Source organism: Protopterus annectens, chromosome 17.part0 (assembly GCF_019279795.1).
Source record: "Protopterus annectens isolate FY-2018-M chromosome 17.part0, PAN1.0, whole genome shotgun sequence".
NCBI classification, from domain to species: domain Eukaryota; kingdom Metazoa; phylum Chordata; order Ceratodontiformes; family Protopteridae; genus Protopterus; species Protopterus annectens.
This window is the reverse complement of record NC_056751.1, coordinates 736136362-736149877: the sequence shown is the minus strand read 5'-3', so window position 1 is coordinate 736149877 and position 13516 is coordinate 736136362. Positions and strand designations below refer to the sequence as shown.

The following is a 13516-nucleotide window of genomic DNA, read 5'->3' as shown; positions in this document are numbered from 1 at the left end:
TTCTGAACCATGACTTGCATGTTACAAGCCACTACCTCACACAGCTTCCTTACATTGTCTTACACTATGTGTTCACCCCTAAGAATTGTGCAAGTTCCATGTAGCACATGGAGTGTCATTATTCTCTGAAATGGAGAGAAAAAATAACCTTGTTACAGCAATGTTCATACACAAGAACCTAGCTATTACAAAGAGGATTATGATCAGGAATCAAATCCTAATTAAGGGTTATGATCACAAAACCAATCATAATTCTCTGCAATACATGGGAATTTTAAGCTGCCCTAATGTGCTACCAAAAGAAAACAAATTACAGCAGCAGAAAATTTTCAAGCTGTTCACTTGGCTGCCATTTGTGTGGCAGCTTTAGTTTCTAACAGCTTTTAATGCATCACTCTCATGACCAAACCACACAAACTGTGGATAAATCCTGACAATGCTGGACTGTCAGTGGGTATATTACTTTAGTATATGATGCTGTCTACTACTACTATACACTGCACTTTAACTTGCAATGTTACCATATTAACCACCAAGGACTTCACAGGAGGTCATCGCCATCCAACTTTCAGAAACAGAAGGTCCAGTAGATCCCTTTTCCATGCCGCCTAATTATTTTTCAAAAAATTAGTAAGCTCTCTGTCAACCTTAACTCAGTTGGAAAATTATTCCATCTTTTCCCAGCCCTCATCTGAAAATAAATCAGACCTACTTTTAGTCATTCTTTCAAGAACCACCAATAATTATTCCTGGTATCTTTTGCATATTTTATGAAAGTAAATCCCAATGTGCACTCTAACATTTACTCTTGTATACCAATACAAGATCGCTTTTTTTATCAACCTATAATCAATTGCACATAAAACCTATCTTTCTTCATTTTTGATGTTCCTTAATCCCATAAATTTTTATTGCACCATACCTCGTCTAGGTTTATTAAGTCACATTTGTTATATATACAGAATGCTGCTCCATACTCCATGATTGTCAGCTTACACTTTTAAGGACAGGAACCAAAACATTTTCACCCCTAGATGAAGACGTTCTTAATATTTTCTTACCACTCCATATGAGGAGTTTCCTCAAAACATACTTCTTATTAAGGAAAAAAAATGTACTTCATGTTGTTGCTCTGTAATGCCTGTACACAACCTCGGATACGGCAGACTTAGGTACTTAAGGCTAGTTATTAAGTGCCATTCTCTACAACAGGTCAGTGAAAGCTGAAATTAATTTAAGTGGCATTCTAATTCAGTGCATCTCTTTCAAACAAGATAAGAATTTTTTTTATTAGTCTCAGAATAATCTGGTGACTTTGTGCTGCACAGATGTAATTACTGACATTCAGATTTGCATAGTACAAAAATGTAAGCACACAACCAGAAATAAATTTGTCTCACACATGTAAAATAACACTTAATCCATAAGCTGTGAGTAACACTAGCACTGTCTTCTGATGATCATGCCTCTTCTAGCTACTTAAAACATGCAAAAACAGCAATACACCAAGTTCTGCCCACAACTCAAGAAACCCGGGTTCACTGGTGCCAGAAGTCCAGATGAGAACAGCTTGACAGCTCTCCAGCCAACTCTTCCTATTTATTGGGGCTGAGACTTCTCTTATCTGAAGATCAACCCTAGTAAAAAATAAAGTTCTAGCATATTACTAAGTGCCCTCGTACAACTGTATACAATACAACATCAATAAAAAGCGGATACCTTCATCAAATCATGTGACTGTCTACTTTTTCAAGGGAGAGAATCTAACTCTCCCCCTCTCTATCATGTCACATTGAAATGACACTAAGCTGATATCATACTCCCCTACACACACACACACACAAGCACACACTTTGCTAGTGCCCAATTAATACTACCAGTCTTTTAATTCTTGGAGTGTAGGACACAAGCTGCAAGTCCAAAGACAGGCTAAATCTGTCACATGGCAACAGAATTACCAGAGGGATACCAAAGCCAGCAGCAAAAGACGACCGTGTGAGGCAATGGTGTGGAAAAGTTCTCAAGAGGGGTAAAATTCATTTATTGGAAAAAAAAAAAAAAAAAAAAAAAAACACAATAAGCCTTTAGTGGCTTCATAACTAGTACAATATTGCTACTGCTGTGATAGCAAGCTGAACTATACATCTAAAAGGAACGCTTTCTCTTCTTTAGAAGAGGAACACTGATAGACTCCCGTTTGCATCCGTCTCCTAAATTAGAACATGCTGAAGTATTTCAGACTGGGCTTCAATATGTCAACAGTTCCCTACTTCTGGATGTGTGCCACACTGCCTGTACAATCACTGTTCTGCAGAAAGGACTGCAAGAACTATTTCAACATCAATATTACACCAGGTCCACACTGAAAAAACAAATTTGCTTTACTTTTTTGAAGAGTATATACTGGGGACACCTGCCCCCTCAAACAGCCATAATTTTCAAGTTAAGACACGCAGCATAACTAAAACAGCAAACATAATAAAAAATAAAAGGGTTACACAAGAATAAACAACTTTCAAACTCAAATACAAATATGCACACACACACACACACACACACACACACACACACACACACACACACACACACACACACACACCACTTTCAGTACACAAGGAACATGTCATGACAACTATTACACAAAAATGAATATACTAAACAGCAGCATGGCTAATACCAGTCTTTAATTGCATGTCTTGCAGAAAATTATAAAAGCTTTGGTTATCAGGGCAGCACCATGTTCAGTTATGTAGCTCACCCTATAAAAACATTGGAAATATTTTTTTTTCTCTGTGACACACATTCATATCTCCTGTCTAAAGGCCACACCACCTAATGAGTTTACTTCTCCACGTTAAGAATGGTACAACCCACCCAGATTCTTTTTATCCTAGCCTAGGTTGGGTCCAATAAGCAAGTGTACCTCCTTTGATTAGGTGTGGCTTCACCCATCTAAAAGTTTGCCTCTCTTAGGCAAGGACTGCACTATTCGCTCCTATTTAACACACTCGGGTTTACTTTCAATAATAAACAGTATCTGTTTACCAGCTTGTGCTTACCAATTTCTTCCCTTTCTGCATAGGGCGACTGCCTCTCTATGTCTACCAAATTCTCTCACGGACCTCACACTCACTCCCCAAAAAGACTACTTACTAAACTTAATTTATGCGACCATACGGTACAAAAATCAAAAAAATCTTTCAGTCTTATATAAGAACTACCATTTTACTTCTTCCAACAATCCTATACAAACTTTGGAGTAGCCACTTGCCAAATGCAGACCCCACTATATCAATTGAATAAATTACTACATTCCCCCCGCTAAACACACTCGATGCTTTAGAAACACCCATAAGACACATACGAAGATTTAGCAACTCACTAAATAAATTCTTGACAGTGAAATGCAGCGTGCTAATGAATACAGAACTAGCCAGCTGTCAGCATGACAATAAAATCATTAGGCAGGAGAAGGAATACAACAGTAGCACAACATACCAGCTGAAGTCTTCACATTACTACAACAAGGTATGCTTCTAGACAAATAATTGGGAGTTGGCTTACACAACATGTAGCAGAACCTAGAAGAGGAGCTGGTTAAGAACAGACAAAGCAAAGATGGAATGTTTACACCAATACATTAACTGTCACAGCTTTAAAAATAAGAGACCACAAACTGGAGCCAGAGGTTAAGTTTAAATACTTAAGTCCACAAATACTTGTATGAGAAGGGGGGTTAAATTAATGTTTTGATCCAAATGTAACACATTTCATAAAGTTAGTAAGCATTACTATATTCAAAAGCATGACATTTCTAAACCTAATAATCCTGTAGGAACAATGTTTTAATACAAACTTTAATCTGTGCTTAACAGTTGGCACCAAACTCAAAAATATCCTTTTGACTTTTTTAAAGCTGGATATTTTTATTATTTAAAATAAAAAAAAAATCAAGAAAATGGATAAAAAGCTATAGATAACTTGTTATGCCCCATTTGTAAATAAGACTGTGGTCCATTTCAATTAGAGCTATAATAAGCAACTTTGAGCTTATGTTCTGTGGTATTTTCTGCCCCTTAAATATTACTTCTTACAAGATCCGCCTTGAAACAGTTTTAAATACATTACTTATCACAGCATAAGCCAATCACAGATGCCTTTTACAATGTAAATCCTTAAATGGCATGTGGTACCTTCCCAGACACCTTTATTTAATACTGTGCTTCCTTGGCAACTGTATTGCAAAGAAACTTAAAATTTATTCAGCAAAATTAGAAGTCTTTGAGACTTAAGTTTCCCTTGCTTGCCATATTTTTTTTTTTGCATATGGTCACACCCACAGAATGACATCACAGGAAATCTCGGCCATGATTCTGCATACAGCAAAAAAGTGCTGTGGCAACTCAAACAAAATTTGTAGAAGTAAAATCTTTTATGTTATGGTTCCAGTTCTACAATACCTTATACTGTCAATGCCAACCTAAAGATTTTCTAAAACACACCTTCACAAGTAGTGTAGCCTTTCTGTGGCAGCAAACAACAGTAACATTTGATAAGTAGCCTATGTACTGTGATTCTTGTTGATATACTAGAGTACAGACGATGCATAGTGTTTATTTTCATGTCACCTCCTACAACAATAAGCAGTGTGCAGCTCTAAGAAAGGGTTGGGAGGGTGGCCTAATGGTTAAGGTGTTTGCCTTACAAACACAAGGTGGGGGGTTGAAACCTATGGAAGGGGCGCCAGAACCAGTGCAGTATGGTAATGTAATACAGTGATAGAATCCTGACTCCATGAGGTTCTCTCAAACTCTATATAATGCAATAAATAAAAAGTATTTCAGCACCTTACAGGCCTCTCAACTGTCCCCATTTTGGAGGGATGTGGATGTTTCTATGCTCAGGCCTGACTGATAATACACGATTCACGATTTTCGGAAGTATGTTTCTATTTTCAGGCTTAATTTACCTCTTCACACAATTTTCTGAATTCCACTCATCATGTGAGTTTTGAAGCTGTCAGCAGACAGAAAACTACACTCATGACTAATGGTACCAATAGCTTAAAAGAAGACACAAATCTTACAGCTCCCTTTTTTAGGAGCAAAAATAAAATGGCCTTGTGTGGTAGAATAGTCCACAGAATTGAAACGGTTTCTTTGATAATGTGCTTATATTTTTTCCATCATTTTTCTTACTGAGCAGTATCCAACATTCATACTGGACGTGAGAAAAGTTACATGCTATTTGGTATTTAAGTTTTATGCTAATTAGAAGGCTACATTTTTGGCTGGATGTCCCTACCGTGAAAATAGGAACAAGGTCCCTTCTAATGTCTGCAGGTTGAAATGTATAGTACTTTGTAATGATACAGTAAACACCTTAAAGATCCAGTAACCATTCCTGCTGTACTGAGTAACAGCCGATAAAGTGCGTCAATTGTTAAAATAATTTTAGCAAAACAAAGGCACTTCCACAATTTTTTCTTAAAACAAAACAAGAGATGAAATACCACTCTATAAGGTTACAAAATGAGTTGTCGCAATGAAATGCTGCAGAAAAGTAAAACTGAAAAAGTTTAAAGTAAAATACAACTGGCAAATTCACACATCTTTGCAATATAGGATTACAGATCACTTAATATCTTACTTCTGTTCTCAATCACAAATCCAACTAAAGCACACTGCACAACACAAAAAGTAGTTTTACAACAAAAAGAGGCACAGCACACAAACGGAGCCCAGGATCAGCGTGTCAATACAAAAATAATGTGTAATCATTCACCATAAGCACGCTCTTCTAACTCGTTAGCATTTCCTATAGCAGTGGAGTGTCAGCATTTTGGATTTTGTATTTCCTAGTCCTGTAATGTCTAATAATACTAAACACTTTTTCTCATATAAGATTTGCCGAAAATCCTTTCAATTTTCTTTACTGAGAAATTATTCATTTCATCCAAACATTTTAGTTACCTGTACCAAACAAAACACTCAGCTCAACTATCAACAAGACTGGCAAGACAGTCTGCATTATTTACCAATAAAATATACAAGCTTCATCAAATTAGTTAACGGTAATAATACAAAATATCATAAAATAAAAATATGCATAACAAGCATAAGTATACAGAATAAAAATATATACAAATATATATGACTAGTCTTAAAATTCCATGCAGTCTTCATTAGCTACCTATACACAGTTTTGTGTGTGTACCCAAACAAAAGGATATTAAAGATAACCACATTTCCAAAAGACACCCAGAAAGTGTGAAAGGCCAATAACACTGAAGTTACCCAACATCAGTACAGCAGTGGGGTGATGAAAGTAAACAAGGCACTATCCCAAAATAACGCAATAAGAAACTCTCCTGCAATAAAAAGAAATCTCAAATAAAAATTCCTCACTGATTTACACAGCACAACATTCATGATGCAATGCTTATTCTTATGAAGTAAATCTTTTAACTGACATCAACCATGATGTTTGTTTATGCTTACAGACATAAGCAATTCAATCTTCAGTGCTCACTTAATTTCTGCTAAACTACATACAATTAAAGGCTGCTCTGAAGCAACATAAAGAGCAAACAGCATGATTACATGTTAGAATTTAAATTAATTTTGAGGTATCCTAGTTCTATTTGATATTTTCACAAGCACAGGACAACACATTAAAGTAGCAGTGATTATTTAAAATATTTAAAACTGCTCCTTAAAACAACACCTTCATACAATGTATTAGCACTGCAACTACACTTAAAATTACGGGAGCACATCAGCTCTCTAGCACACATTTATCACAAAATGAAACAATAATCTATGTCATAGTAAATAAGAAAACACTAAAGCAAAGTCAAAACAAATGCAAACGCCTTTAACATGGAAACAATTTCTACAAAATGTACCACTGCAGGGATATGGTTAAATCTCATATTCATTTGCAATCTATCACTAGCTCAGTTTTCAGCATTATTTGTAAGAAACCTTGTTGGGCTTACAAACTTTTTATGCACACTGCATAATGTAACAACAAAATACTCCAGATCTGACACCTCTACGCAACATAAAGTGCTCTTGAACGAAAATCAATTTGGAAACTAAACTGTCAGAAAAATCTATACTTAGTCATTAGGGGTTTCACGTAACCAGAATGTGTTAATCTTTTATTACTACTACCAAACATACTATGTCTATAATGATCCAATATCGCTACCAAAATATCTAAAAAGCTTCCACTGGAATAAAAAAAACTAAAAAGACTTTGCTGGCAACACGCCAACTTCACACCTCACAATATATTTATTATTTCTCTTAAAGCAAAAATTAAAACTTATCAGATATATAATGCAGCTAGACAGCTGTACTTCTTGCAAGAGAAACTGTGCAATTCCAGTGAGCTGCCTATGTTTACTAGATACGTGTATGCAACATGGGTGACAGTGGCAGGAAGCCTGCAGAAGCAATGTATGGTATACCACAATGGAATTAATCTGCACTGTGCCAAAGACATGAAAGAGATTACAAAAAGGTATTCCTGCTGGCAGATACTGGAAGGAAATACACTTCATCACGTATACCATTTGCACAGCAAACGCATACAGCATATTTAATTAAACTGGAAAAGTCTCATTCGTAAAGATTTACTGCATTAATAAAGCATATCAAATTGCTTCCTCATGCTTTCCAGTGTAGCTGACTGTGTGAATCATATCAGGGAATAACTACATACCAGACAAAATAACATGTCATTCTGGATGCTTATAGCTACAGAGTAGTTAGACTAGTGGCCCCCACCCAAACGCTCAGTTCCAATCACTACCGATCTCTACTAAAATAAATACATAAAAATTACTCATTAAAAGCTTAACCAACTTGTGCAGTATAAATGATAACTACTGTTATGCAGCCCATATTCACTGTGCACATCTGGTGTATTAAGCCAACTAGCGGTCCTGCTCCTTGTGGTTCCCAACCATCACTGGTTTCTAGACATTAATGTTGACCAATTACTTCACAAGGAGGAATAACCACCAGTGTCCCCAAATGCAGTAAACAAAATAATCCGCACTCAGATGCACCTCTCAAGAGATCAGTCCAAAGGAATACAGTAAGTGTGGACTCTAAGCTTAACAAAGACATTCAGACCAGGGTTGGAAATATTCCCATTTCTCTATTTCCGTGAAAACGCAAAACGACTACGGGAAAAAGACATCCTGCTTTTCCGCATTTCCGACTGGAAACTAAGCGGCATTATCCCATAATACCACATCCTATCATCAATGTGTACCACTCCTATGGAACCCCGGCCGGTCCAGTGGAATAAATAAGCCAAAGCGGTCCTTACCTGGGTTCTGGACTTGGGGCAGGGAGCATCTTTGCTGCGGCCCATAGAGATGGCGATCCCTTTTCCAAAGGGGCACCATAGACAACTTGGGGTCCTTCGCAACGCGTTCAGCGCGTGACTGTGGCGAGCCTTCTGATTGGCTACTTGCAAGGCTGCTGTGTTGTTATTTTACTGAAGTGACGTATGGATGGTTAGTAGTTAAAAAAATCTGTGTTTTTCATGCTGGGTATGTGAGGTTCTGTTATGTTCATTTTGGTTTGTACTTTGTGGCTAGAGTGTTTCTTGCTACCCTTGTTGGATGATACAAGCAAAAAAGTATACGTCGTGAGAAATTACCAGTGTAATGTTTATTAATGCAATGCCATTGTAGAAAAAAAAGGCACTTGTGTTTTTATTTTATCTTAAGTTGGTGTTGCGCGAGGCTGTGATAATAAAGACTGAAGGCAGTTTTACTCTCCGGTGTTGTCCTGCGCATTTTTTAGTTTAATATGCACAGCAAACAAAATATTAGTGTTATTAACTTGAGACGTTGATAGAAGAAGACAATGAAAATTAATGTGCATTTTCCAATGTAAGGAAAGTCTGTAACTCTAATTGTCGTTACTTATTAAGTGCAATTCACCACATTTTATCTAAAATTCGCCACTTTTAGGGTGGGATTAAAAAGGACAGAGAAATTTTGAGTCAAAAGCAGGAAGTCTTGTAAGGTATGATAGTTACTTTTTCGTTAGCGGGGGGGTGTAACCAAAAATTTACATTTTGTACTCAAGCCTAATGTTGTCCCCACCACCCAACTATCATTTAAAATGTGTGTGTGTGTGTGTGTGTGTGTGTATATATGTATGTGTATATATATATATATGTATGTATATATGTATACGTATGTATATATGTATACACATATATATATATATATATATATATATATATATATATATATATATATATTCAGCCCTCCTAATGTTACCGCAAGACATATAGGAAGGGCACACGTTATTTTAAGTTACTATTTATTTTGTATTTGTTTACCGGGAAAGTCAATTGGGCCAAAAATGAGCCCATTTTCAATGGAGGCCCGCGGAGAAAAGCTCCCAATCCTTTAACAGTACAAATCACACCTTTATAGTACAGTCATAGTCTATACTTTATACATAGCTCATTAATAAAAATCAAAAACAGTTTTTAACTTTTATAGCAGTGGAAATCAAAGCGGTTTGTCACTTATACCTAGTTTAAAGTGCGAAAAGAACGAGGACATAGTATATTGAGGATATAAAAATGAGTTATGTACATATTTAACAGTGTAAATCAAAGCGAGTTCTTACTTATACTTAGTATAAAGTGTGAAAGCAACAAGTGTATAGTATACTGAGGAAAAAATGACAGGGCGTGAAATAGTAAAAGTATAAATATAGGAGCATAATTATGTAAGGATTAAGAGTAGGTGTTGAGGAGGAAAGGACCTTACAATTCCATGTTATTTGGGATGAGTAAGAGGCAAAAGGGAAGAAGTTAAATAGATAGTGGAGAGGAGAGGATGAAGCAGAGTGGTATAAAGTAGGAATGTAGTGGATAAAGTCAGGCGGGTTGAGAACAGGCGCATTCCCAATGAGAAGAAGGGTACGAGTGAAGCTGTTTTTTAGAGGAAAAAAGGTTGTTGATGGTTCTAATTTGTGGGGGAAGGGAATTCAAAAGTCGTGCAAGAGAGAAAGATAATAGAAGTGTCCCTGGCGTCCGTATAGGCTTATATACTTCTAGAAGGTTTTGGTTGTTGGACCTACTACCATTTATACCATTAAAAAGATATTTTTAGAAGTGTATTCTTTTTTCGCATTCTTCATGTACTTATACTGTAAATATGCGATTACCCACATCCTACGTACATTGTGTCTTTTGAGTGTTGAAATTACGGACTTCACACAAGTTAAGTGTACCTCATTACGAGGGACTTTCCTCGCTTAGAGACTTGGAAAGTCCATGTTCCTCACAGTTCCATATTATAAAAGGTCCGTTACGCAGTCAATGTTAAGATTTCTTTAGCATAACCATACCTCTCAAGTGTACCTCATTACGAGGAACGTACCTCATTTGGGGTCTTAAAAAGTTCACGTTCCTCAAAGTTCCACATTGAAAGACACTGTCACACATTCAGTGTTAGGCTTTTTTTTAGTGAAATCCATTGTAAATAGAAATGAATCATAGTAATCCATTAAAAGATCTTCCTTATAAGTAAAACCAGCGTATTTTAACCATCCTATGACCTTCCTAGTTGAAGTTGTTAGTAAGCCATTAGTATGTGTTCCACATTTTGCCCATTTGTTCCACATTATGAGGGCTAGTGTTCCTCATTTTAGAGATGGAAGGTTGTGAGCTATGAGCATAACCGTGGCAGAAAATTATTTATATTAATTTATCCTAAGAGCATTTTATATGTTGTGTAGTAACACGTTTTAACCATCTTGTGAGTTTTTTCTACTTGATGTTGGTCAGGCGTCGTCACAACGATTCAGAGACAAATGTAGACATAATTGAGGACAATCGGGGACAAATTTAAAGTGTCACTGACACTGTCAGTGGTGAAGCCGCGGTGATGTAGCGGTAGAGTTGTCGCCTCCCAGCAAGAGGTTCTCCCGTTCGAGTCTCGGCTGGAGCCTGCATGTTTTCCCTGCGGTCGAGTGGCGTTTGAAAGACATGCATAAATGGGCGTGAGGCGGCGAGCTGGCACCGTAAAAGTCTACCGCCAATCATTAACGGACCGGTGACCCCCTAACCGGGAAAACTGAGAGGATGAGAAAATGCGACTTAGCCATTTTCTGAAGTGAAAGAAGGATAGAAGTCTCATCATTGACATTATTTTTAAGCGTAATTATCCACCTTTTGTCCAAAAGTTACCAGTTTTTTTTTTTTTTTGGGGGGGGGGGGTTAAAATTGACAGAACTAAAATTTGAGTCGGAATCAGGGACAGTTGAGAGGTGTGCGGTCAGCTGTTATTGGGTGCACCTCATGTTTATTTTACCCATTGTGAGAGGTAGCGTTCCACATTTTGGAGATGAAAAGCCGAGGGCTGCGGATGACAATATTGTTAAGTGGAGACTTAATGTTAGGCATTTGCTGTATTTTAACTATTCTTTTGAATTTCTAGTTTGGACGGCAAATAATCATAAAAGAATATATATTGAGTACTTTTTTCCAATATTTTAAAACATTCTGCTATCCTTTTGGACGTGTGATGGTACGTTTGAGCTGCCTGTATTGCAGAATGTATTTAAATAAGACAGTGACGGTCCTTTATTTTGTGGTTATGTTTGGGTGTAGTACCCCGCCTGGTCAGCCGTGTGGGCGTGGTTTGGGATGTTTGATAGAATTTCAGGGATGCGCTTCCACTCATGATTGACGCGGCTGTATCCATGGTGACAGAGGCGTTGTTTAAACATCACCACAGGAAGTATTGCTGTACTGCAGAAGTGCAACTTCTTTGTATCCCAAAATTAGAGCGGCTTCCTGAAAAAAAAAAAAAAAACAGCGAGCTGCCACTGTAGTTATACGGCTACAGGGGTCCTGTTGTAATCGGTATGTGTGGAAACCCTACAATTTATTACTTGCATAATAAATACCTGCGAGTTACACGTTCTATACCTGTCAACAGAATAGGGGACAAATCCCAACCGAATCAGGAACAAATCCAAAAATATTCAGGAACGCTTTCAACATAGTAGTACTATTAACTTGTCATTGACGGAATAAGAAAATGTAAATAATGTACATTTTCTGCGGTAGAAGAAGTCTAAAATGTTTTTTTTATTATTATTTATTTTTTTTTCGCCAAGTTTTTTTCAAAAAGTCAAAAGTTTTAGGAGGGATTTAAAGGAACCGAGCTGAAAAAAAATCGGAACATCCCCTAAAAGGCAAAAAAAAAGGCAACCACCCAGAGATCACCCAAACTTAACATTTCTTCCACCACATAACTTTTCCACCATAAGTGCTTTGATCCCATCTGTGACTTTGATTGTCTGGCATCTCCCATGTCATCTCCATCTCTGTCTGTCTGGATGGGTATCTGTAGCTTAGGCAGGAGGCATAATGCACAGGTGTGCACCATGCAAGCTGTGTAAAGTGTAGCTAAGTAGTTAAAGTACTTGGTATACATGTGCATCTTCCAGGCATCATAGTTTGTAGACTACACTGTGTCCAGACCTCTGCCTGTCAGTCATGTGTATGTGCTGTAAACCTGACACATTGAGTATGATGTCTGTCTGTTCATTCAGTCACCCAGCTATACCAGGTGTCAGAAATAAAAAATAAAAAAAATTTTTATTCTTTTTAAAAAAAACGTTGTGTTATTTTGTATCTGCTCAGGATAAGATAATTATTTTGGAAGCTGTGGACTCATTAGGTAGAGAAGCTGTGGGGTAGTTGTCACAATTCTCCAAATGTCACAGGAGGCTCAATTCTTAAATGTCTAAAGAGACCCAACAGAAGAAAAAGAAAATTGCAGTAATGAGATGAAAAAAAAAAACTCTACTGACCCAAACTAGGTGCTCTTCAGTGTTTTTGTTGAACCCTAGAACACAACCTTACCCCTTAATTTGGTTAAGATTATGTGAAATACAAATTGAAGGTTGGTGATGTTTTGGAGTTTGCTATTGCTTATTAGTGTGTATCTGTGTATAGCTAATGTGCAACCTTTACTAACGGTGTACTAACTCCTTCAACTAGTGCACTCACACTATTTCTGTATAAAGTTCTTTTGAGAAATTAATATGATTCAGAATTATTTACCATGGATATCAGTTAAAATCTTAACAATGAATAATCACACAAAAACATACTCGGAGGCTCTAAATAAAGATCTGCCTAAGCAGCAGAGACCTCCAAAGCAGACACCCAAGCAACCGCTACCCCAAAACAAAACACATATCTCACAAAGCCAGTGTGCCGAACAGTCACAGCCCTTAAGACTAAACAACACACCTGATACACTTGTAATAGGTGACTCTATCATCAGGCACACTGACGTCCCGCTCACCAGGCTGAACAAGGAGAGGGTCACGGTAAGCAGCCTGTCGGGTGCTAGGATCCGCCACATAACACAAGCACTCAGGTCACCCCAAGGCAAGTACAAATATGACTCAGTCATTGTCCATGCTGGTGTGAATGACCTGAGACGTAC

The 13516-nt window shown here is 37.3% G+C and overlaps 1 protein-coding gene across 7 annotated transcripts in view; it reads right to left on the bottom strand.

Moving 5' to 3' along the window:
• ARHGEF11 (Rho guanine nucleotide exchange factor 11) overlaps positions 1-8471 on the bottom strand; it is a 4318379-nt gene extending 4309908 nt beyond the window's left edge. For 6 of the 7 annotated variants that reach the window (XM_044059020.1, XM_044059026.1, XM_044059025.1 and 3 more), the window contains exon 1: positions 8347-8452. In XM_044059020.1, the coding sequence (XP_043914955.1) occupies positions 8347-8375 (29 nt within the window). In that variant the 5' untranslated portion in view covers positions 8376-8452. Of the gene's footprint in view, positions 1-8346 lie in introns of all 7 variants that reach the window. The other variant, XM_044059024.1, reaches the window with a different exon arrangement.
• Between the last annotated feature and the right edge of the window lie 5045 nt (positions 8472-13516).